At 43.4% G+C, this 23,129-nt stretch overlaps 1 protein-coding gene across 1 annotated transcript in view; it reads right to left on the bottom strand.

Moving 5' to 3' along the window:
* The window catches only part of SNTB1 (syntrophin beta 1), a 229,588-nt gene that overhangs the window by 114,502 nt on the left and 91,957 nt on the right, over positions 1-23,129 (bottom strand). The window contains exon 2 of the mRNA XM_059165709.1: positions 14,436-14,655. Coding sequence (XP_059021692.1) covers positions 14,436-14,655 — 220 coding nt within the window. The remainder of the gene's footprint in view (positions 1-14,435; positions 14,656-23,129) is intronic.

Genomic DNA, 23,129 nt, shown 5'->3' with positions numbered 1-23,129 from the left:
CTATGCTTTCATTATTTTATTATTTACAGATGGATTCACTGGGGCTTACAGGGTTAAAATTAGGTGTCCAAGATCACAAACAGCCAGGATTTAAACCTAGTGTCTTTCAGTTTTCAAAGCCATGAGCTCTTTCCACTGCAACACGCAGACTTCTAAGAGAGCTACAGTTCATTAGTTTTCAGCCACTCCAAACACTGGTTTATAAATGGTTTGGTTAGTTCACTTAGCTCAGGACTGGTATTACTAGTTAGCTCTTCTCTCTTTTCCAAGACCTCAAAAGCTATAAGCATCTGTCTCAAAATGGTGTACTTCCCACTTTAAGAAGGATTAAAAAGAAAACATGGATGGAACACAGCAGAAAGATCGTAGAACTGGAACAAAAAAATGACTGAAACCCATGTTCTCCATTGCTGGTCACCCACGGACAGTATTATTCTAACTCTGGGCACTATACCTCATGGTAATAGACTCGTGAAGCCTGGAAACCTCATAGCAACTGAAGTCAACAGGATTCTGAGAGGACTACGGCATCAAGAGAAATGTTGCTTCCAATTCCTTCGCTGGCTCGTGCACACGCACGCTGTTCTATCTGTCCCTCTCCTTCTCTGTGTATCTGGCTGCAGGCTGGTGAATTCTGCCATCAAGGCTTACTGGAGTATTTCTAAAAAACTGTGTGGCCGTGGTAAAATTCCACCCCTGCTTAGTGATTCAAACCCTGTCTCCATCTTTCCTGGAGAAATTAAAGATACTATTTGCAAACTGACCCACTTCTTCAAGCTGCCAGCTCCTACGGCTGCGGCATCAGACAGAGAAACGTATAAAGTCACAGTGTGGTGTTCATCTGTCCCAACAGCTGTCGTATACTTTTCAACTCAGTATTCTACCCAGGGTTTTCCCGGCACTTAATAAAACTATCTAAAAAAAAAATGCTTAACGCATCTTCCTGCCACTGAAAGAATCCTTTGGTGATCTTTTGAGAAATGGAGATTTCTAGAATAAAAGAGGTAAATGGAAAGAGGCTGCCATTTGCTAAGTGCCTACTTCAGACTAAGACATTAGGTACGTACCTTATTTAATCCTTAAAACGGTACATACATAGAAACACTATCTCCCTAATTTTATATATTTAAAAAATTCAAAGAAGGTACGTAAATTGACCAAAGTCATGCAGATAATTTATAGAAGAGCTAGCAAGGAAACTCAGACTGGCCTGGCCTGAATGTCAATCATCTCCAGATTGCATAACACATCCCACAAAAAATATTGCCAGAGAAAACCAGCTCTCAGAATTCTAACGGCCGGATCTAGTGTTTTGTTTCCAGGTAACATGAGGAAACATCTTCTGATTGCCTGAATATTTAACAGTACAGGAAACAAAAACAAATTGCACTATTTGGCCTTTCCTGTGTGTTTCATAACAGAGGTGGAGGAGAGGGTTTTATTCTAAGGGGAAGAAAGGCACCACATTCCAACCGCAAGTGTGTCTCTTCAGGGTAAATGATCTGGCATTTTAGATGAGAGAAAATTAACATGAAAAGGATTTTGCAGTCTTCACGCCACTGATCAACAGTTACGGCACAAACAACAGTTCCTCACATCTCCGTGTGTCTATGGCAGTGTCACTGTTAAAGCCGGCTTGGTGCAGGAACTGCAGCACTCCTACCCCCATTCCCCAGCTTTGTCCTAAAGGAAGGGGACACTCCCGCTGCACGTCTGCTTTCCGAGGAGAGGACGACAATGCATCAGGAAAGCCATTCATTTCTCGGCTAAGGCGCCCTGACCACGTCTTGCCGCCGGGCCCATCCTCAGCTCCCGCCTGGAATGAAGTCAACAGGCTTTTTTCCTGAGCATCACTGGCCTAAAAGAAATCTCGATCCGGGCGGTGGGTGGCTCAGTCGGTTAAGCGTCTGCCTTTGGCTCAGGTCATGATCCTAAGATCCAGGGATGGAATCTCCTGGTTGGGCTCCCTGCTCAGCAGAGAGCCTGCTTCTCCCTCTCCCACTGCCCCCTTGCTGCTGTGCTCTTTCTCTTTCTCTCTCTCTCTCAAATAAATAAAATCTTAAAAAAGAAAATCTTGATCAAAACTTAGAAGAAGCATAGCACCTTTTATGTAGCAGCACCTTGTAAATATGGATTTGAGGCTGTCCGAGATGTTTTTATCCAACAAGATCAGGAAGTGAAGTGTTTGATTAAACTACCTTTTTCTCAGAACTAGGTATCATTTGTTGCATATACATTAGACCCATTCGCCGAGTAAATATGCTTCTTGTGATTTTAGTTTTTCTGTTTTTTGCCTCCTCCAGATTTGTTCTCTGCTCTTCTTTGCCTTGCTCAGTGCTGTAAGTACAGCTCCACCCAGCATGTGTCTGGGCAGACACATGTCTACACATGTCTACTCTGGTGTCCAGTTGTACGTAGCCAATCAGAAGCACCAAGAGGAGATGCTAGGGCAGGAGGGGGTTAGGTTAGGGATATGGCCATGCCCCGAACCCTCCCTGGGCCTCGGTGTACCTCTCAGGGTTCCAGGCCTCACCAGGTGGCAGGAATTTCTCTCTCTGCTCTGGCCCCAGGGCAGAAGCAGAGTCCCGTGGTGGCTGAGCCCTGGGTGTGTCTCCATGTGTCCTTGGTTCCGCTAATAGCAACCTGCCCTTCTGGAAATGGTCCCTTCACCAAACACTCTTCAGTTAACCTTTCAGGAGTGACACCAGCCACCCTGCCTAGCATCACTGCAATTGCCATTCTGTATTTACTGAGGGACTCCTCCATACTGTTCTAAGAACGGGGGCAAGTACAGAAGAAATGCAGGACACGCTGCTCCTCTTACCTTGCTGGAGAATCCAGGCAGGGACATAAGACCATCAAAAGACAGTCAGACTCTGACTCTGAATCAAGGCAGTATCTCCAAAGGCTGAAACTTGTCCTGTGCTTCTAGCGACTCCCACCCTCCACCACAACACACCTGTCCTTGGTCCCTCCACTGAACGCCAGTGTAAGCACCTAGCAGTAGGACTCAGGGATGACTGACCATAGCTCTATGTCTACAGGTGACAGAGCAAAACTACTTCTGGACTTCTTTTGCCTCATGCCTTGAAGCCCATTTTTTTAAAATTTATTTTTTATTTTCAGCGTAACAGTATTCATTATTTTTGCACCACACCCAGTGCTCCATGCAATCCGTGCCCTCCCCAATACCCACCACCTGGTACCCTGACCTCCCACCCCCGCCCCTTCAAACACCTCAGATTGTTTTTCAGAGTCCATAGTCTCTCATGATTCACCTCCCCTTCCAATTTCCCCCAACTCCCTTCTCCTCTCTATCTCCCCATGTCCTCCATGCTATTTGTTATGCTCCACAAATAAGTGAAACCATAGGATAATTGACTCACTCTGCTTGACTTATTTCACTCAGCATAATCTCTTCCAGTCCCGTACATGTTGCTACAAAAGTTGGGTATTCGTCCTTTCTGATGGAGGCATAATACTCCATAGTGTATATGGACCACATCTTCCTTTTCCATTCGTCCGTTGAAAGGCATCTTGGTTCTTTCCACAGTTTGGCCACCATGGCCATTGCTGCCATAAACATTGGGGTACAGATGGCCCTTCTTTTCACTACATCAGTATCTTTGGGATAAATACCCAGTAATGCAATGGCAGGGTCATAGGGAAGTTCTATTTTTAATTTCTTGAGGGATCTCCACACTGTTCTCCAAAGAGGCTGCACCAACTTGCATTCCATTTTATCAGGAACTCCTGCAGATTTTGGTCCTTAAAATCTCTCTAATTCATCCAACTTCTCTGTAGTGCTCCTGCTCTGCTCTAGTACCGGGCGGGATGATGTCTCACCTCCATTTCTGCAGTAGCCCTCTGACTGCTCCCCCAGCCTCAGTCTCCCGTCTAAAATAGAATGGCTTAGCTCTGATCATGACCATGTCCACAGACACTAGACACATTCTTCCCATGGAGTGCTCCAAAGAGATGGAACTTCCAGTTCTTAAACAGCGCTATGCATTTTCTTGCCTCGGTGCCTAGACTTATTACTATCTCTGTTGCCAAGAATACCCTCTCTGTCTGCCATCCCCAACCTTGGATCTGGCTAACTTCTATTTTATTATTTACTCTCAGCACCAGACATCACTTCCTCTGACAATCGCACCCGCCACCCCCCTCCAGAAACAGAACTTTGGATTAGGTAGTGTGCCTGTGAAGGAGCTTCCAGAACCTCCTTCCTTCTGCCTCGCCTTTTAGGGTCTGTTCTGTAACTGTCCGCTTGTCTGCACACATTCCACCCCCTCCCCCAACAGTAAGGTGAGTCAGGGCAAGCACTCTGCCACTGCGGCAGCTCAGGACCTAGCCAAAACCCCGAAGGGTCAAGACTGTCCATCAAAATGTTGAAATTTAAGAAAATGAAAGAAATCTCAACCAGGCTGGATGTTGCAGCAATGTGAAAATTCCTATCCTAGTATTGTTTAGGAGCAAAGAAGGCACCTGTCAACAGACACAGGAAATGTATGCCTAAGTAGGTATTGTCTAATTGTATCTATGCTTCTCTGTGCCCCCAAACCATCCATGCTGAGGCAAGTAAAATTACATGTGTGAGCTGAGGAAGGAGGGGAAGGCTTGCTCTGTGGATCCCCCTCTCACCCTCTTGTACCCATCCCATGGCAGGTGATACCTGATGAATGGAAGATGCCTGCATTAGAGCACTGGGCTATTTTCAGAGGCTTCATTATCTCAGCTGGAAAATCCTGGGGCAGCTTTTTGTAAACCAAATGGAGTTCAATTAATGTATCCAGAGCAAAGGATCAAGACCTAAATATTGAGAGTCAACATTAGCAAAAGTCTCTCAGCTCCCAGATGGTCAACTTCAACCTCCTGAAATGGTCTTAGAAGAGGGGAAACTGAGATTTTCCTGGAATGGTACTTTGAGGCACGGGAAAGAACTAAAATGAACTCATCTTATTGGGTATTGATGAAATCACGGAACCATGGTTGGTAAGCATTCTCCTCAACTCCTTTTCTCAAGGCTACCCAAAAATAGTTAAATGCCCCTTTTTACTAGCTTACCATTGCCAGGGAAACCTTACTAATTTATCTCCCACTGATTAAAAATATATGATAATTAGGATGAATACTCAAGTTTATCTATGGAGGGAACAGATTTTCTTAAAAATAACAAGGCTAGGAAAATGTTTTTCAAGCTCATTAAAATGAACCTTTTGTGCACTCTGTTGTATACAAAGATGCAAATCATGCAAGGGTTCTTTTGGGAGGGAAACACAGTGACTTGGCCATTTGTGTTCATCGCCACTCCCTTAAAAGACCCCAGTAAAATATATCTAAGCCCAAGAGAATGAGTGCTCACCACGTGTCTAGAGGGCAGATAGCAATGGATCAGACAGTGTCTGAGGTCAGACAGCCCAGTGATCAATTGCAGAGTGAAAAAGGAGCCAAGAACATTACAATCTAAAGGGCTTGTATTCTCTGTAGAATTCTAGAGAAGTGTGAGCTCCTGGCTCTGGACACCTGCAGAGGCTTGGAACCTTCTGAGAGAAAGAGAGAATTAAGGGTGATGCAGGTCTAGAAACAAGGTCCCACGTGAGGTCTGCAAGCTGAGTGATGGGGCCCTCAGAAAGCTTTCAACCAGGTGTTCTCCTGGTTGTACCCACCCAAAGACTGGATAATTCTCGAAAGTAATTCAATGGACCCAGACCAAAGTTCCAAACACCAACATCTGCAGAATTGGAAGAGGTCTCTTGGTAAAGCTGACTTCCCAAACAGTAACTGTATAAGAATTTCCACCAACAGATGATTCCTCCCCCGCCGCTCCACAGAGGTTCCAATAGGTTTCTTCATCCCTCAGTGTAAAAAAAGAGCAGATAGCAAAGGATCACCAAACACCTGAGGAAAACTCCAGCAGGTCCGATGAAGATCCAAACAGAGACAAAAAAAAAAAAAAAAAAAAATACTAACAACAGGAGAGACAACGAGCACAAAGAAAACAAAGCTAACGAACCGTCTTCAACACGTAAGAGGAAAATACAGTATCCCTAAGAACAAAATTCCTTTAAAAAGGAACACCCAGAGAATAATAAGCTAAAACATAATAGCTGAAATTTAAACACACTGTGTTCATGAGAAAGGTCCCAAAAATATAGTTTAAAAAAAAAAAAAGTGACAGAGGTAAGAGAGAAAGAAACAGACTTAGAAAATCAATCCAGGAGGTCATCTTTGCAACAGGGGACGCAGGAAAAAGAAAACCGAGCAGGACATTGCCAAATACATAATATGAAAAAATCTCTGAGACCTCAGATATGTGTCTCGTGATTAGTTTACAAACAGGTTTCAAAAAGAATGATAAACACCCGTTATTTTTTAATAATAAATCTTTTAGACCTATTTGATTTTTTAAACTATCTTTATTGTTTTAATAACATTTCAACTGTAATTTATTTATTTTTTTTTTTAAAGATTTTATTTATTTATTTGACAGAGAGAGATCACAGTAGGTAGAGAGGCAGGAAGAGAGAGGGGAAGGGAAGGAAGCAGGCCCCTGCTGAGCAGAGAGCCCGATGCGGGACTCGATCCCAGGGCCCTGAGATCATGACCTGAGCCGAAGGCAGCGGCTTAACCCACTGAGCCACCCAGGCGCCCCTCAACTGTAATTTAAAATAACTTTTGAGGGCGCCTGGGTGACTCAGTCAGTTAAGTGTCTGCCTTTGTCTCAGGGCATGATCTCAGGGTCTTGGGATCCAGTCCTGCATCGGGCTCCTTGCTCATTGGGGACCCTGCTTCTCCCTCTGCCTGCTGCTCCCCCTACTTGTGCTTTCTCTCTCTCTCTGACAAATAAACAAATAAAATCTTTAAAAATAAAATAAAGTAACTTTTGAAAAGGAGTATCTTTTCTATTTTCTTAGGACTATTGTGAATGCTAAAGCCATGTCCCCTTACTTTGCCTAACTATGGATACTTAAAAGAGAACACAACTATTTAGGACATTTCCTTTTTCAGATGTTTTACTAATTCAGCCCTACCTCTCTGAACTTCCCCTTCCCAACCACCTTTAAGCAAACTGTTGAACTTATTACTATGTATTTCACTTCCTGAATTTCTCAAAAGCAGAATGTGAGCATGGTTGCATCAAACACAAAGGTCATCTCTCTTTTTATGTGTACCCTTCTAGAGGAATAAAAAGATTTCATTTTATTTCAGTGGTTGTCTAGGTAAGAAGCAAGAAGAGATAGATGATAGATATGTAATAAAGGCTGTAGTAGATAGAGGTGACAGACAGTCAGACAGAGAGAGGGACAGAGGTAAGAGACAGAGACAGACAGATGAATAAGCATGACCAAAACTGTGCTCTTGGTGGTGGAGAGAAGTCAGCACTATCTAATAAAAGTGGTAGATCATTCAAAAGATAATATTTATGGGTTTTTTTGTTTGTTTGATTTTAGTTTTATACATGATTGTAAAAGTTTAACCTAGACATGTGAGGAAGCTTCCAGGTCCATGGTGGCCTACACAAATTCAGAAATCCTTTTGCTGTGAACACCTGGATATACTAGGTAAGATGTAATAAGAAAAGTTTGCTTGTTTGGGCTTTAATGTACTACCGAGCTTGCGAAAAAAGAAAAGGAAACCCTCAGATGTCAATCAAAAAGGGGGTAGGTGGGTAGGTGGATGGGAAGGCACTCAAAACAACAGTGGTGGGTATTATTCAAGTTGATCGTAAGGCATTCTTAGAAAGTAGAGTGGAGTGGGGTCATGGCAGGTAGTGGGTCAGTAGTGGGAGGCGCTGAGGACTTGGCGTTCAATACATACATGACAGTTAAGGGTCTGTGAGCCCATGACTTGGGAAACTGGAACGAGTTTCCTGCACAGAACCAGAAATCCCCAAAGGATAAAAACCTCTGTGAAAGAATGTCTTACAAAATAATCTCTGCTCAACAGTTTGGGGAGGTGACCTGGAAACTCCTTTCTTCTGGGGGAAAACAAAACAAAACCTTCTTCCTCCCCTTGTATCCAGGACGGAGGTATTCTGATTTAAAGTTGCATTCATGGGGCGCCTGGGTGGCTCATTGGGTTAAGCCTCTGCCTTCAGCTCAGGTCATGATCTCGGGGTCCTGGGATCGAGTCCTGCATGGGGCTCTCTGCGAGGCGGGGAGCCTGCTTCCTCCTCTCTCTTTCTCTCTCTGCCTGCCTCTCTGCTTACTTGTGACCTCTTTCTGTTAAATGAATAAAATCTTAAAAAAAAAAAAAAAAAAAGAAAGAAAGAAAGAAAGAAAAAAGAAAGTTGCATTCATGGCACAGTTATGCTGCCTGGAATTAGGGGGATGTCTACACTGGCACCAAATCATCACAACAGTTAAACATGGTCAGCTTAGCAAGCATACTGTATACATAAGGAAGCCAGAAATCAGAAAGATTTGGTAATTTATCTAAAGTGAAAGGACCAAGTGACAGAGCTGGGAATCAAACTCCTCTCTTCTAACCTCAACTCCAGAATTTTATTCACTGATATTAGCAGGTGGTTAATTTGGGCCTCTGTTTTAGACACTAAAACTGTGTCCACTGACCATAGCGCCACTGTAAATCGATTTTATATTTTCCCTTTGCAAAATGCAATGCCATCATGGTACACTGGCAATACTTTCCATTATGAGTCCACCATGGTCTGTCCATCTGAGAAAACAGAACCAAGAAAGTACACACTGCATGAGCCTCTTAAGAGAAGCCCTTTTCACATCCAAGGATTTACTGTGGAGAGGAGATGGAGAGGAGAATTGTGTGAATCTTCCTCATTCCCAGATGGACTAACAGAGGGGCCTTTTCAATAGTATTCCAAGTTTAAAGAGTATGGTTGAAAACTTGACATAAGCTTTGGGTGAGGGAGACAATACAGCACTCCTAAACACTGGGAAAAGGAGGAAATAAGGCTAAAATGGTAAAATGATTACTCTTTTCTGGTGGTCGCCAAAAGACCATGTCTTTACAAATGTGAACTAAAGCACTCAGGATTATCTAAGATTCAGAATAAAGTGATATGGGAGCAATGCTGGGGAGTCAAGAGTAGAAAGCAATTTAATTTGATGAGCAAAAATGAAATCCAAAATTCTGATCCCCATCAGGAATCAAACCGGGTGACCACAAGGGGAGGGGGGCATCTACCTAGGGAGTCCCGTGCCCTTAGGAACAGCCCAAAGGAGATTGGGGGGGGGGGGTCTCGTTAAGATAGTAATTTCCATAATGGCCACCTTGGCAAGGCTCTCCTGATCCCAGGAGGAGTGGCTTCCAGCTTCCTTGTCTAAAATACGCTTTTTTAAAAAGATTTTCTTTATTTACTTGAGAGAGTGAGAGAGAGAGAGCATGAGAGGGGAGAGGGCCAGGGGGAGAAGCAGACTCCCTGCTGAGCAAGGAACCGGATGCGGGACTTGATCCTGGGACTCCAGGATCATGACCTGAGCTGAAGGCAGTCGCTTAATCAACTGAGCCACCCAGGTGCCCTAAAAAACACTTCTTAAGGTCTGTTAGCATCTCTTGTATTGATAACCTTGGTGACAATTTAATTTCTTGAATGGAGAGAATGCATTGCTTAGGCTGCCTTGAAAGTCCAGATTGGTTTTATTACTTGAACAAAATTCACTAATGGGTTTTTCTGGTTTATTTAAGTTTGCTGAGCCTGGCAGAATAGAAATGCATTTTTTTTCTTTTAAAGATTTTATTTATTTATTTGACAGACAGAGATCCCAAGTAGGCAGAGAGGCAGGCAGAGAGAGAGGAGGAAGCAGGCTCCCTGCTGAGCAGAGAGCCCGATGAGGGGCTTGACGTGGGGCTTGATCCCAGGATACTGGGATCATGACCTGAGCCAAAGGCAGAGGCTTTAGCCCACTGAGCCAACCAGGCACCCCTAGAAATGCATTTTTATTTGTTCTTTTATTCTCAAGGTTATTTAATGGAAGTTTTTTTTTCTTTTAAAGTTTGAGAAGATAAGAATACTGAAAATGGACAGGTAAATCTGCCATTTATCGTTAACATATATTTTTGAAAGCCTGCTTTGTATCAAGCAATGATCTAGAAAGCTGAGATTTTAAAATGGTAACAAGGGTGTTCCAGACCTCAAGGGTCTTAATGACTTTAAGATCTAGGTAGGTACATAAGAAAAAAATCTCAAGTCATTATAAAGGGTGCCACGATAAGATCTACACACAAGGTAGAGTGGGACCAGTGCCTTACCTATGCTGAATTTTAAAAGGTGTTTAGGAAATGTCAGGGAAGTGAATTATTTAAGGGTGACTGGGCCATAAATGATGACATGGGTAGAACTGGACACTTAGGGAAGATCTAGATCCTTATAAGGTTTTTATGTAATACTGTGGAGTTTTGAGATTAGTGAAGAGGACATGGTAGAGGATGGGGAAGAGGCAAGTTAGAAAGGAAGCGCCTTGTAGGGAATAGGTCGAAAGAGTCTACAGAACGGGGGATATAGCCCTGGACTAGGCGAGCAAAGAGCTCAATATGAACAACGAGGTATTTATGAAGCAGAATTTTTTAAAAAGTGTTGTAATCATTGACAACCACTAGCAGTGGCATATTTTTGTGGATTCGGTGCCTGCTGGGTAACCTTTTCCATAGAAAGAGCAGCAATCCTGCCTGCTGTTCTATGGCTGTTTCTATTTGGGAAATTGAACATTGGAGTTTTTAATGCAAACTCTAAGTAGCTGTGTGTCACCAGCCAAGGGAATTAGCCCCAAGATGCTGTGGCATTTGTCATCAGCGCTCAGGTTTTAGCATCCAGGAGCCCATTAAGCCCTGGCCATTGTCCCTATGGTTCAGGAGAGCCATTCTGCCAGGTGCTGAAGTCACAGGGAACTAGGGTATCATGACTAAGAACCCAGGCTTCCTGTTGGAACCCTAGACCTACCGTCTGTTTCAGCTCTCATTTCTGAACTAAATTTCACTGTCTATAAAATAGAGATTAAAGTACCTACAACCCAGGGTCATTACTTAGACTGAATGAGATAGTTGCTTAAATTCACACATAGTGGTAGAACCCCGATTCCTTCGTGGATCTAGCTGATGCAGAGTCAACTCTCCCTTTCTCCTTCTTTCTCTTTCATGGTTAACATATGCATTATTTTCAGCTTTTAAGAAATGTTACAATTTCAGTTTCTATCTCCCCTTTGACCCAAGAGATATTTCACAAAGAGCTTTTAAAAATCCAAGAAGAAAGGCTTTCTGTGCCTTGGTTTTGCAAATAATTTTCTCCTTTGATTCCACTATCCTCAGAGAATGCTGCGTACGGTATTCCAACTCAGGAGATTTATTGCATTTTTTGGTGAGCTAATCTATAGTTAATTTCATCAATGGTCTATCTGGGATTTGAAAGGAAAATGTATTCTTTGTTATCAGTGCACAGAGTGTGTGATGTATCCCTATCTCCCTTATTAATTATGTTGTCTGGGTCTTTTGTATCTTCACTGACCTTCTGTCCACTTGGACGGAGAGTGTGTTGAATTACCTGCTATTAGTACATTTCTATTTCGTCTCGCGTCTTCTACAGTTTCCGCTGCAAAGGCCACTGCTGGGTTATTTGGTGCGCATTCACAAGTGGTCAATGTTCCTCGTGCACCCTGGCCTTTAGCAGCAACCTGTCCTTTGTCCTGTTTCATGCTTTCAGTCTGCATTTTACCTTATCATGTTTCCAGATCAAAACCGGTACCATTGGTCAGCGCTGTTAGTTTGCATTTACCTTGTACGCTTTGCCCATCTCTTTGGTTTTTGCCTTTTAAAACCACTTTGTGCTAGGTTTGTCCTGGGCTCAGCCCCGAGTCGGGGTTTGCAGAGTCTGCCTTCCTGACGGGTACATTGTACTTGGCTCAGCATGTAACCAGAGTTCCATAAAATATTTGTTTCCTTTTTCCTTTCTTCTCTTCCTCAACCAGGGTCAAGACTCAGCTAAAACCATGCTCTTTTCTCACCCGGCCCCCAGCTTAACTGAGGTATAATTAACAAAATGTTAAGATTTTTAAAACAGACAGCATGGTGATTTGATACACATGTACACTGTCAGAGGTCAGTCTCATTATCTACAGTTCTGAGTCTGTCCGGATGCAAGTCCCCTTCGGACGCTCTGGTTTAGCTGGATTCCCGTTTTCAGTCTTGCCCTGTGGTTCTCACACCCTGGCAGGAGAGGGCCTTCCATACCTCCCATCAATGGTGGCCTTAAAGAACACGGATATACCACTTTAAAAATACATTCCTTCTTCTGGCTTAAAGATGGAAGTCTCCAATGTTTGAGCCAAGACCTGATGTCTCCCAGAATATTCTTTCAAACAGAATATTCTTTCAAACACAATTCAATGCCTTAGTTATAGCATACAGTCCACAGCCTAGAAATCATTTACTTAAACTCTCTCCCTAGGCATGAATCTTTTCTACAATATTCCACACTTTCTAGTCTCTGCATTTTTCTGGTATTGGCAAGCTGACGCTCTCACCCACACAGGCCTGCATTTGAAACCCAGGAAAACCACATATTAGGTCTAGGATGTTTGGAACTTATATAAGAGCTGAGCCTCTGTTTTTTTATCTATAGAATAGGGACAAAGCGAAACTCAGAGGGCCATTAAGAGGGCCAAGGGGGTCACAGATTTAAGGACTGGACAGGAGATGTGAAGAAGCAGGCAGGTAGCTAACAGAATTCGCCCCCGCCCCCTAACCAAGGGTACAGCAATAGGAGCGACCAGGAGAGTCTGCCCCCCTATACAAGGAGAAACCTCTACTGGGCTCCCGCCTGCAGCAAAATGGGCCAAATCATCTCACCAGATCTTTCCATGGTTCTAGAAAAGCAGAAATCTGGCTTTCTCATGTGGAATTTCCCAATGATTCGATGTGGTAAGTAATTCCAATTTCTTTAAAACACTGGACAGGCCATATCTGTGGGCTGGGTACACCTGTCAGCAGCCACTTGGCAGCCTCTAGGCTGAAGTAATTAGCGTAATGCCCAGCACGAGATAGGTACTCGGTAAATTATGAATGCACCAGATCTTAGACACCTTAGACATCAGACTCTTGGAAGAAAGGACTTGTCTGATTGGGTAGCCTGGAGACCAGGAAAGATCAGGCCCCGACTGAACAGAACATCCAGCTGCAGGCCCAGGACATCAGCAGAAACCGGGCAGGACAAAACAGAGAGCAGGTTGGAGAGAGCTTATGGTAGAATTCAGCTGAATCCTTTCCAGTCTGCCTGCTCTGACTCCTCTTGGGCTGACACTCCCCTCTCTCTCCTGCAACCGCAGCTCTGATCCCCGGGCAGACCTAACTGCTATGGGAGAGGAGCAGGCTAGATCCTGCAGCCGCTGGAGTCAGAAAGGCTAGCAGCTTCATTAAAGCGAGCTTATTAGGAAGAGAGCAAAAAAAAAAAAACTCTGAGCTCTGAGCCAAGGAGGTAACTTCCTCTCCCTATTCCCTTTGGCTTTTCCCCATCAGCGACTCAGAACAGAGCCAACTACATCCTGCTCGGGTGGGTTGCAGCTGTCCCACACATGTTACAAATAAGGGCCAGTGGAGCTGTCCCTATTTTTAGCACTTGAATGCGGATGCCAAGAGCTCCAAGATTCCCCATTTGCTGGCTCAATGCCGCTCCCTCTCCTCCACACAGCTCTTATTTTTCCTCTCAGATAGATGTTTTCTTGTTCCAAGGAGCTAAAGTAAGATATCTAGAGGAACAGGGACCCCAAATATTTGCTTGTCTCGCTAAACTTTTTATAATCACCACAAACTAGGTGATGTATCTCTCCCCTGGTGTGAGAAATCATGTGCGGACTTCGAGAAACATCACTCCAGGGTTGGATCAAAGCCACTCCTTTTTCTCTCTTGAGCAAAAGAGAGGTTTAGAGCGGAAAACGGCATTAGGGATCCTCTCATGGAAACTTCTGAGCACGCAGCTGAGGGCACTGAGGTCCGGGGGGGCTGACCTGCTTACTACTACCCGATATTAATAATAAATATTATTACCTTATATTCGTGAAGGTTTTCCTGCACTAAGCACTTCACATGGATTCCTGGCTCAGTGGGGTATCTATTTCAACGATTCCCATTTTACAGATGACAAAACAGGGTTACTGGTTTGCCGAACTGGCCCAAAGTCACCTACACTAGCAACCAGGGAAGACCAACTTAGGATCCTGACTCCAATTCTTAACTCTTCCCAGAAGCAAAGCTCAGCACAAGGTGAGTCATGAGGATCACAGGAAGGACGGAGGACGGAGGAAGAGAGCGAGGCCGGCCGCCGCTTCAACATACACGGGATCTCGGCGGGGCCCTTCCAGGCTTTTCTCTGGGACCTGCTGAGTGTTTGGCGAACACGAGCACGGCCCTCACACCCTCAGCGGCCGCCCCGTGGCTGAGACCCAGAGACCCCTGGCCTTCTTTACCTGTTCTCAGGGTCAGCAGAGGCCAGACTCCGGGTGACAAAGCACATCTTGAGGGGGATGTTCTTCCGATCTCTGTGGAAGGAGCAGGGCTGGGCGGCCGACAGGGCGTCGGAGGCCCCGGCCCCGAGGCGAGGGGATTCGGGCGGAGGCGTTTCCCAGCCGATCTCCGACACCGGGGAGCCCTTCTTCACATAGGGGGTGGCTTCTCGCATGTATTTCACTGCAAGGAAACGGACAACAACGGTGCTTTTAAAGCGCGTCAGGGGGAATTTCTGGAAAGTCTGATTGTGTTTCTGAAACTTGCATTAGACGAGCTCCTGATCCCCAACCTCTTAATTTCTGAACAAGACTCACAAGTTCTTTTCCTCTCAAAACAATTTTTCTGTTATTTAAATTCTATACCAAAGTGGTATTTATTTATTTATTTTTAAAAGATTTTATTCATTTATTTAACAGAGAGGGATCACAAGTAGGCAGAGAGAGAGAGAGAGAGGTCGGGGAAGCAGACTCCCCTACCGAGCAGAGAGCCCAATGCGAGACTCGATTCCAGGACCCTGAGATCATGACCTGAGCCGAAGGCTGAGGCTTAACCCACTGAGCCACCCAGCTCCCCGCAAAGTGGTATTTAGAACTTGCTATTACAATGACCTGAACTTGAGAATTAATTTCAGCTTTTTTCAATGATGGCAACTTTTATCTTTTCTGACTTTAAGATACATTCTGGTGAAGAGGCTGAAAGACAAGTGGAGGAGAAAGCATAGGGCTTAAAGACACGTAATTGTTCCATAAAGAAGCAGGGGTTCTGGTCACCATGTTCTCTAACCACGCCCCTATTCAGAATTAAGAACAGGCTTTTCAAGTTAAGGGTGCTGAGAAAACATATATGCAAAGAAACATACAGATGAACAACAACCAAAAAACCCCTCACATAAAAGGATACTTATTTTGCATGGAAAGAACTTGAAAGAGCAAAAATACCTTCTGTAAGAGCTGAAAACTAGGGCCAACCTACATGTCCATCATAAAAATAATAAATTGTAAGACATCTATAGTCATTTTTACAAATGAGATAGATTTAGATGTGTTGATGAAGAAAGACCTACAAGATCTATTATTAGTTTAAAAATGGTAGAGAGAAGTGCACATACTGTAATCTTTTGTACCTAAATCATAAATTCATAGGCTAGCATATATACAACCATTTCCGGATAGGAACATAAGAATATGTTAACAGCAGTTAGCTCTTGGGAGTGGAAATAAAAGCCAAGCTGATGGAAAGATAGACTTTACTATTCACTTATTAACCCATTTATACCGTTTTTATGTTTGGCCAATATGCGCCTATTACTTCAATAAAATTAAAAAAAAAATTTCCAGGGGCGCCTGGGTGGCTCAGTGGGTTAAGCCGCTGCCTTCGGCTCAGGTCATGATCTCAGAGTCCTGGGATCGAGTCCCGCATCGGGCTCTCTGCTCAGCAGAGAGCCTGCTTCCCTCTCTCTCTCTCTGCCTGCCTCTCCATCTACTTGTGATTTCTCTCTGTCAAATAAATAAATAAAATCTTTAAAAAAAAAAAAAAAAATTTCCAGAGCTGAGTGGAGCAGACCGAAAGTCTGCTCTTTGATATGTTTCCTCGGGCTTAAGAAGTTATTTGCCTCTTCTGAATTTAAGCCTTTGGTCCTTAGATAGCTTTTGTACTGAGAGGCCAACTAGATTCTTAGAATGTGCAACATGAACTTCTATACCCTTCTCCCTGTCGCTCACACAGTTCGGTTCTGTGCTGCTCTGCAGAGGGGAGTGTGGCTAAGTTCCTTACTGCTATCTGTTAGTACAAATGGCAGTGGACTGGAATGGGTACACACTGGAGGATATTTACTCCAGATCTTTGATGATTCAAGTCCACAAACTAACACCTTTATGGGGCAAGACATGGGGCCAGGCTTATAGAGCCTACCAAAATAAGCAATAGGTAGTTTCCATCCTCAAGAATCCAAAATCATGGGTGACTCTAGTGGATGCTGCTGGGTCCCCTTTGATCCCTTCCACCAGCCTGAGCACGTTTTTCTTAGATGCTCTGTGTTGGCTGAGAACAACTCTTAGCTGCCCACCTGTTCCAGAAAACAGGTGTTGACCCAACAGAAGCCATCAAGTTTGGGAAGCTACAGAGTCACTGCTTGATCCCCCAGACAGAGGATCTGCTTCTCAGGAACCCCACCTAAGACAGGGACTTCATACAAATCCATAAACGACAGCCCAAAGCAGAATGAGCTGAGTGTTATAACAGGAATAAAGTATGCCGGAAGAACTCACAAGAAACTGAATCCAGGCATATGAGTGACCAGTTAGGTTCACAGTGATTTAATAAAGCCAAACACACCAAGATGCAAACTATATGGACAAGTATTAGGGAACTCGACCACAGGTATCAAAAATAGCCATACTAATTCAAGACAGAGATGTCATTTAGTACCAAAACATTTGAAAAGAAGATTTCAGGGATGCCTGGGTGGCTCAGTTGGTTAAGCAGCTGCCTTCAGCTCAGGTCATGATCCCAGCGTCCTGGGATCGAGTCCCACATCGGGCTCCTTGCTCAGCAGGGAGCCTGCTTCTCCCTCTGCCTCTGCCTGCCATTCTGTCTGCCTGTGCTCGCTTTCTCCCACTCTCTCTGATAAATAAATTTTAAAAATCTTTAAAAAAGAAAAGAAGATTTCAGGGTCTTAATATAAGTGAATATAATTCACTTAATATAAGTGCAATTAGGAGAAAACAGCTCCAAGGTCACCACAAACCTGTTAGCACAAGGTGCTGTTAGAGAAGAAGAAAGGACAGGTGTATTTTTATTTTATTTTTATTTTTTTTTTTTATTTTTTTTTAAAGATTTTATTTATTTATTTGACAGAGAGAAATCACAAGTAGACGGAGAGGCAGGCAGAGAGAGAGGAAGGGAAGCAGGCTCCCTGCTGAGCAGAGAGCCCAATGTGGGACTCGATCCCAGGACCCTGAGATCATGACCTGAGCCCAAGGCAGCGGCTTAACCCACTGAGCCACCCAGGCGCCCAAAGGACAGGTGTATTTTTAAAGAATATTGTTTATTCCTGGGCAATATGCTTAAAGAGGAACACAAACATACCTAAGAACAAATGCAGAAAATTTAGGAGGACAGATGTAAGCTGTCCAAAGCTGGAGTAAATAAACCTGTTTTGAAGACACTGAATTTTTTTTTCTCTCTAAAAACATTTTAGTAGAAGCTAGAACACTGCTTAGCTTTGTACATTATAGACTGAAACTTATTACATACAGGAAATTCAAGTGTCGGCTGAGACAGTTTGAAGGCTCTCCTTTGGTTGTATTATTATTCTTCCGGATGGAAGAGGCGTGAGTGTGGTTAAGTGGGAACGCAGAGATGCTTCATGAAGCAGGTGTCATTTGAACTTGGCCTTAAAGGGTAGAAAAGACTTTAAAAAGTAGAGATAGGAATAACAGTCCCTCTTTTATATAATGTACTCTGATTTACAGATCATATTGCATCCCATAAAAAAGGAAAGTTGGGGGCGCCTGGGTGGCTCAGTGGGTTAAAGCCACTGCCTTCAGCTCCGGTCATGATCCCAGGGTTCTGGGATCGAGCCCCATGTCGAGCTCCCTGCTAAGTGGGGAGCCTGCTTCCTCCTCTCTCTCTCTGCCTGCCTCTCTGACTACTTGTGATCTCTGCCTGTCAAATAAATAAATAAAATCTTTAAAAAAAAAAAAAAAAGGAAAGGAAAGTTGGGCCTCGGTTTGAAGGGGAATAAAGAACCAACATTTCTTATATACCTAACAATCTATGGAACCAGCGACTTAACATGTCTTTCCACATTTAAGCTTCAAAATGACTATTCAAAGCACCACCATATTTATAAGACAACAAAGATCCAGAGAAAAAATGGGTAAGGGATCTTTCACTTTCTGAATAACCACATACCCGCAAGCAATGAAAGAGTAAGTTGCTATTCCTTTCAGACTCTGCTAAAAAGAAATGTCGTGGAAGGCTATTCTTATTCTGATGGACACCAGGAACTTTACATATATTATCCTTTCCAAGGCTAGCATTATTTTACGCACAGCACAATCATGCACAGAAGTTTAACTTATGTGGCTGGTAAGTGGTGGAGCTGGTCTGACTTCCCAGAGGTCACATTCTTTTTTTTTTATTTTTTTAAGTTATTTATTTGAAAGACAGAGATCACAAGTAGGCAGAGGCAGGCAGAGAGAGAGAGAGGAGGAAGCAGGCTCCCCACTGAGCAGAGAGCCCGATGCGGGGCTCGATCCCAGGACCCCGGAATCAATGACCTGAGCCGAAAGCAGAGGCCTTAATCCACTGAGCCACCCAGGTGCCCCCCAGAGGTCACATTCTTTAATGAAATCTGGCTACCACACCTCAATAACGGAGGCAAAAATGACAAGCTAACAGGTGTGGACTTTATTCCATAGGCAGTGGTGATATCCATAGTGGTCTTGGTCTATGAGTGAGGCGATGACAGAATCAGAGGTTCGCTATAGAGAGAACTCTGGCAAAGTAAGATCAGGTGTACTAAAGAGAAAAGACAGCAGAAGTAGACCCATTAATTACAGAGCCATGGGGAGTTACTGTCAGAGGTACCTGGAGCTATACTCAAAATAGCCATGGAAAGCATGATGAATCCCAGAAATATATGGTTTGACCCACCTATGGGCAGAAGCATGGGAAGTATGGCAAGTCCTAGCCTAGAAGCAAATACTGACCAGGTAACCACTTCCTATATGGCATAGAACTTGGGGAATTTATGAAGGAGAGAGAGAAGATGCAGCAATACCTTGAAGAAAGGACTGGAAATTCAAAATAGTAATTTTGGATATTCAAAATAGTAATCCTTTTAACTGACCAACTGAAAATAAGGACAGAATACATTAACAAAGTAGGGATGATAATTTAAAGGTTTATGCATTCATCTAAAATCCACCAGTCATTCATCATATGCTGAGGACTACACTGCCCATGTGTGATGATCAAAAATATATGTCCCTGTTTAAAAATATATATATATAAGCCTAGAAAAGGGGTAAGGGAAGTGAGTAGGTGACATGAGATCTTAAGTTAATCTTATACCTGGTTTAAGGAGGTCCCAAGCTAGACAAGTCTAGGACACTGGCAAAATCAAATGCAAATCCCTTCTAGAGGAAGACAGTTTCATCCTAGGCTTCAAAGAGTCCCTGTGAATCACTTTCAAGGGCAATAAGCAGCATAAATTCTAAGAAAATGTTGTTCACATAGAAACGAGGTAGTATGAGCAAGAACTGGTAAAAATAACGGAGAGCAGTGACAGTCCCAACAGAAACTACAAAGCAACAAATCAGTTTACCATGTAAGGAAAGTTTGAGAGAAACTTCTGGAGACTATTTTTTTACAAGATCTAATTTATTTATCTGCGAGAGAGAGAGAGAGAGTAGGGGGGAGGGAGAAAGGGAGAAGGAAAGTAAGAATCTCAAGCAGACTCCCTGCTGAGCATGGAGCTGGACATGGGGCTTGATTTCAAGACCCCAAGATCATGGCCTGAGCCCAAATCAAGAGTCAGATGCTCAACCGACTGAGCCACCCAGGTGTCCCTTTCAGAGACTATTTTTTAAAAAGTGACCTAACAGATTGGTAAAATAACCAAACAGAATATCTAGTAGTAGTAGCCAAAATAAGAAGTATTGCTATATAATTATAATAAATAAACCAGAATTAAAACTTCAATAGTAGACATATCAATGAAAAAATTAGTGAATTGTAGATCAGAAGACATTTTATAGAAGGTAGCATGAAAATATAAAAACATGGATAACACTGAATAGAAATGTAGAGGATTAAGTGAGAAGGTCTACGATATGTCTAACTGGAGCCCCAGAAGTTAAGAGAATATGCCAGAGGCTAAGGATTTTCCTGAGGGACTTCAAGAAACCTGACTGAACTTCGATAAACAATACCCGTGTTCTTCCCAGTCAAGACAAAGAGAAGTAAGGGGTCATCCTGCTTTCAACCTCAAGTAGGCTAATCCTCTCCTTAGAAACCATGCTTCTTCAGAGAACTTTATCGATCACCTTTCCCTCTCACAAGTTTTGTGAGGAAGATTCAGCCAAATCCCTAAATGAGTCCAGAGGTCTCTGGTACCACCAGAAAACAAGTTTGCAATTTCAAGAGGAGGGGGAAACCAACAAGGAAACAAAGAGATTATCATTACCATTCCTGAACAAGATAGGCTGAAATCACCAAAATATTTTCACATCAATCTTGAGGAAGAACAGGTAACATCAACTCATCCCTGCATAAAAAGCCCCTTTGTTCAGGAATCTTGCTTCTTGTTGACATGTATAGAAAAGAGAACTTGGTTTTGTGTACAACAAAGAAAGCAACAGAACATTGCCACTGGATTTCTCCAAGGGCCCACAGCTTCTGGTGGGTTTTTGATGATAAAATTGTCAGAATATCCCTTCTTGCTACAAACTTGGTCATCAGTTATGAGGAAAATTCTACTGTTGAGCTGTCCCTCTCTAATCACCAAGGGAGGCCTGAGGCTAAGTCCCTTCTCCCCTCAAGCAGAGAGTAAGAACAGTGACTCCTGGGTGTGGTAAAGCGGTGCCTCTAACAGAAAACAAAGCATGTGTGAAACCTTTTCTTTTCTTTGTGCTTCAGACTCTTGAGATAATTCCTCACATTGCAATTAAAGTAAGGAGAGGACAGTCTAATTCAGGGAGGGTAAAATGTTACCCAAAGAGTAGATTTGACTGCAACAGGTATCCCAAATTACAGTGTATTAAATGATAGAGAGGTTTGTTTTTCTTTTACTAAAAGTCTAGAGCAAAAGAAAAGAGCTGCCAGGATAGCTTTGCTCCCTAAAGCTGTCAGGAGCTCAGCCCTCTGCCCCCTTCCTGCTCTGCATCTCTAGCCTGCCATCTGATAACCCAAGATGGCTGCTTGAGTTCCAGCCAAAATGGGAATTTTGACCAAATTCCCATCAGCAGGAAGGAGGAAGAAGTGTAGGACACACGACGCTTCCTCCCTTAAGAAGCTGACACACTCTAGATAGACCAGAATTTAGCCACACGGCCATGTCTAGAAGGAAAAGAAATTTTACTCTTAACTCTGGTGCCAAACCAGCTAAGCACTGGTGGGGAAGGGAGGCTATTGTTGCAGAAGAAGAAGAGAACAGATATTAGGGGGAGGACTCTCAGTTTCTACCACACAAAGATGCCCCTAATTCTGTTAGCCCATCACAACTAGACATTATACCGCATCCGTACAAATAAATGCATTGGAGAGATCCATTAAAAGGCACAATGACTAGATTTCAGAAACTCTACTAAGTGTTTTTTGTGTACTAACTCATTAGAACTTCACAACAATTCCGTGATGGGAGTCCTCATTTTACCAAGGATGCAGTGTCAGGAAAGGGTTAAGTCATATCCCCAGATTACAGGGCGAGAAAAGGCAGAAGCATGAGTCAAAGCCAGTCGGCCTGGCTCCACAGTTCATGCTTTTAACGACGAGGTACTACTGTTTCTCACACTTTTTTTTTTTTAATTAATTGAATGTGTGTGTATGTGTGTGTATTTAAGCCAACATTTTTATGCACTGGGAGAAAACATCCAATTAAGTGGCTATTGCCTGTCATATAAGAGAGCTTGATTCTGTAAGCCTAAACTATTAAACTATGGCATTTCAATAAATGCCTCTTAAGATATTGTAATACGTATGCATAATAGAGGGTTTAACAGCTAGTGTTTGCATAATTACACCTCCATGTGCTTACAGACCGTAATTTCAGGCAAAGAGTTGTTGAAACCGATCAAGAAGCAGCCAGGCCCCAGTTCAGGGTGCTCATAATCAGAACTAATTAATAAACCATGCCCTTTCTGGGCATCATGAATTAAAAAACTGTGGTGGAGCAATTAACATTCCAGTCTTCACTTGCAAAAAAATAAAGCGGGAGGGGGACCGGAGCCCAGAAGGAGTGGTCTTCAAACCAATAATGCACCAAGTCACTTTCAATATGTTTCTGGTTTGTCATCTCAAGGACGAGCAGCAGTGAGGCTTTCCAAAGAGCCTTCCGCAGAGCCCACGTTTGCGAAGGCCCCAAGTTGCCACAATTAAATCTTTGTTGAAGCGGCCAGATGACATTTGGAAGGAGAGGCAACACACAGGCTACTAATGAGGAAATGCTTGCGGCAAATCCAATCAGCTTGCCAACCAGGCTGGTTGCTCCGGAGCCAGCGAGTCCCTCAGACACGTGCAAATCTTCTTCTTAAAAATAACAACAGAAACAACAACAGACAAAAAAACCCCAAAAACCAAAAAACAAAAACAAAAAAAACCCAAAAAAACAGATTTCCAGATTACAGGAAGGGAAAGAAATATTTCATTACTCTGGGGGAGGTGAACACAAAATGGGCATTTTCTAATGTGAAGGAAGCTGAGAGGGGACCAGCCGGAGGCAAGAAATCTGGGCACTGGGACTGTGGGTGAAGGTTGCAGGTTGGGGACAGGTTGGTGACAAGGGGATCTGCTAACAGAAATGTTAAGATGTTCCCTTCAAGGCATTAGCCTAGGTCATCTCAGAGAAGAAAGGAGTGGAAGGGAGATCATCAATATTTCCAAAAAGGCCAAGAAATGGTGAAGGAAGGAATAAATCTTCAGGATTGCGA

Source organism: Mustela lutreola, chromosome 3, assembly GCF_030435805.1.
Source record: "Mustela lutreola isolate mMusLut2 chromosome 3, mMusLut2.pri, whole genome shotgun sequence".
NCBI classification, from domain to species: domain Eukaryota; kingdom Metazoa; phylum Chordata; class Mammalia; order Carnivora; family Mustelidae; genus Mustela; species Mustela lutreola.
Note: the sequence above shows the minus strand (reverse complement) of the source record. Positions and strands in the feature narration are given on the sequence as shown.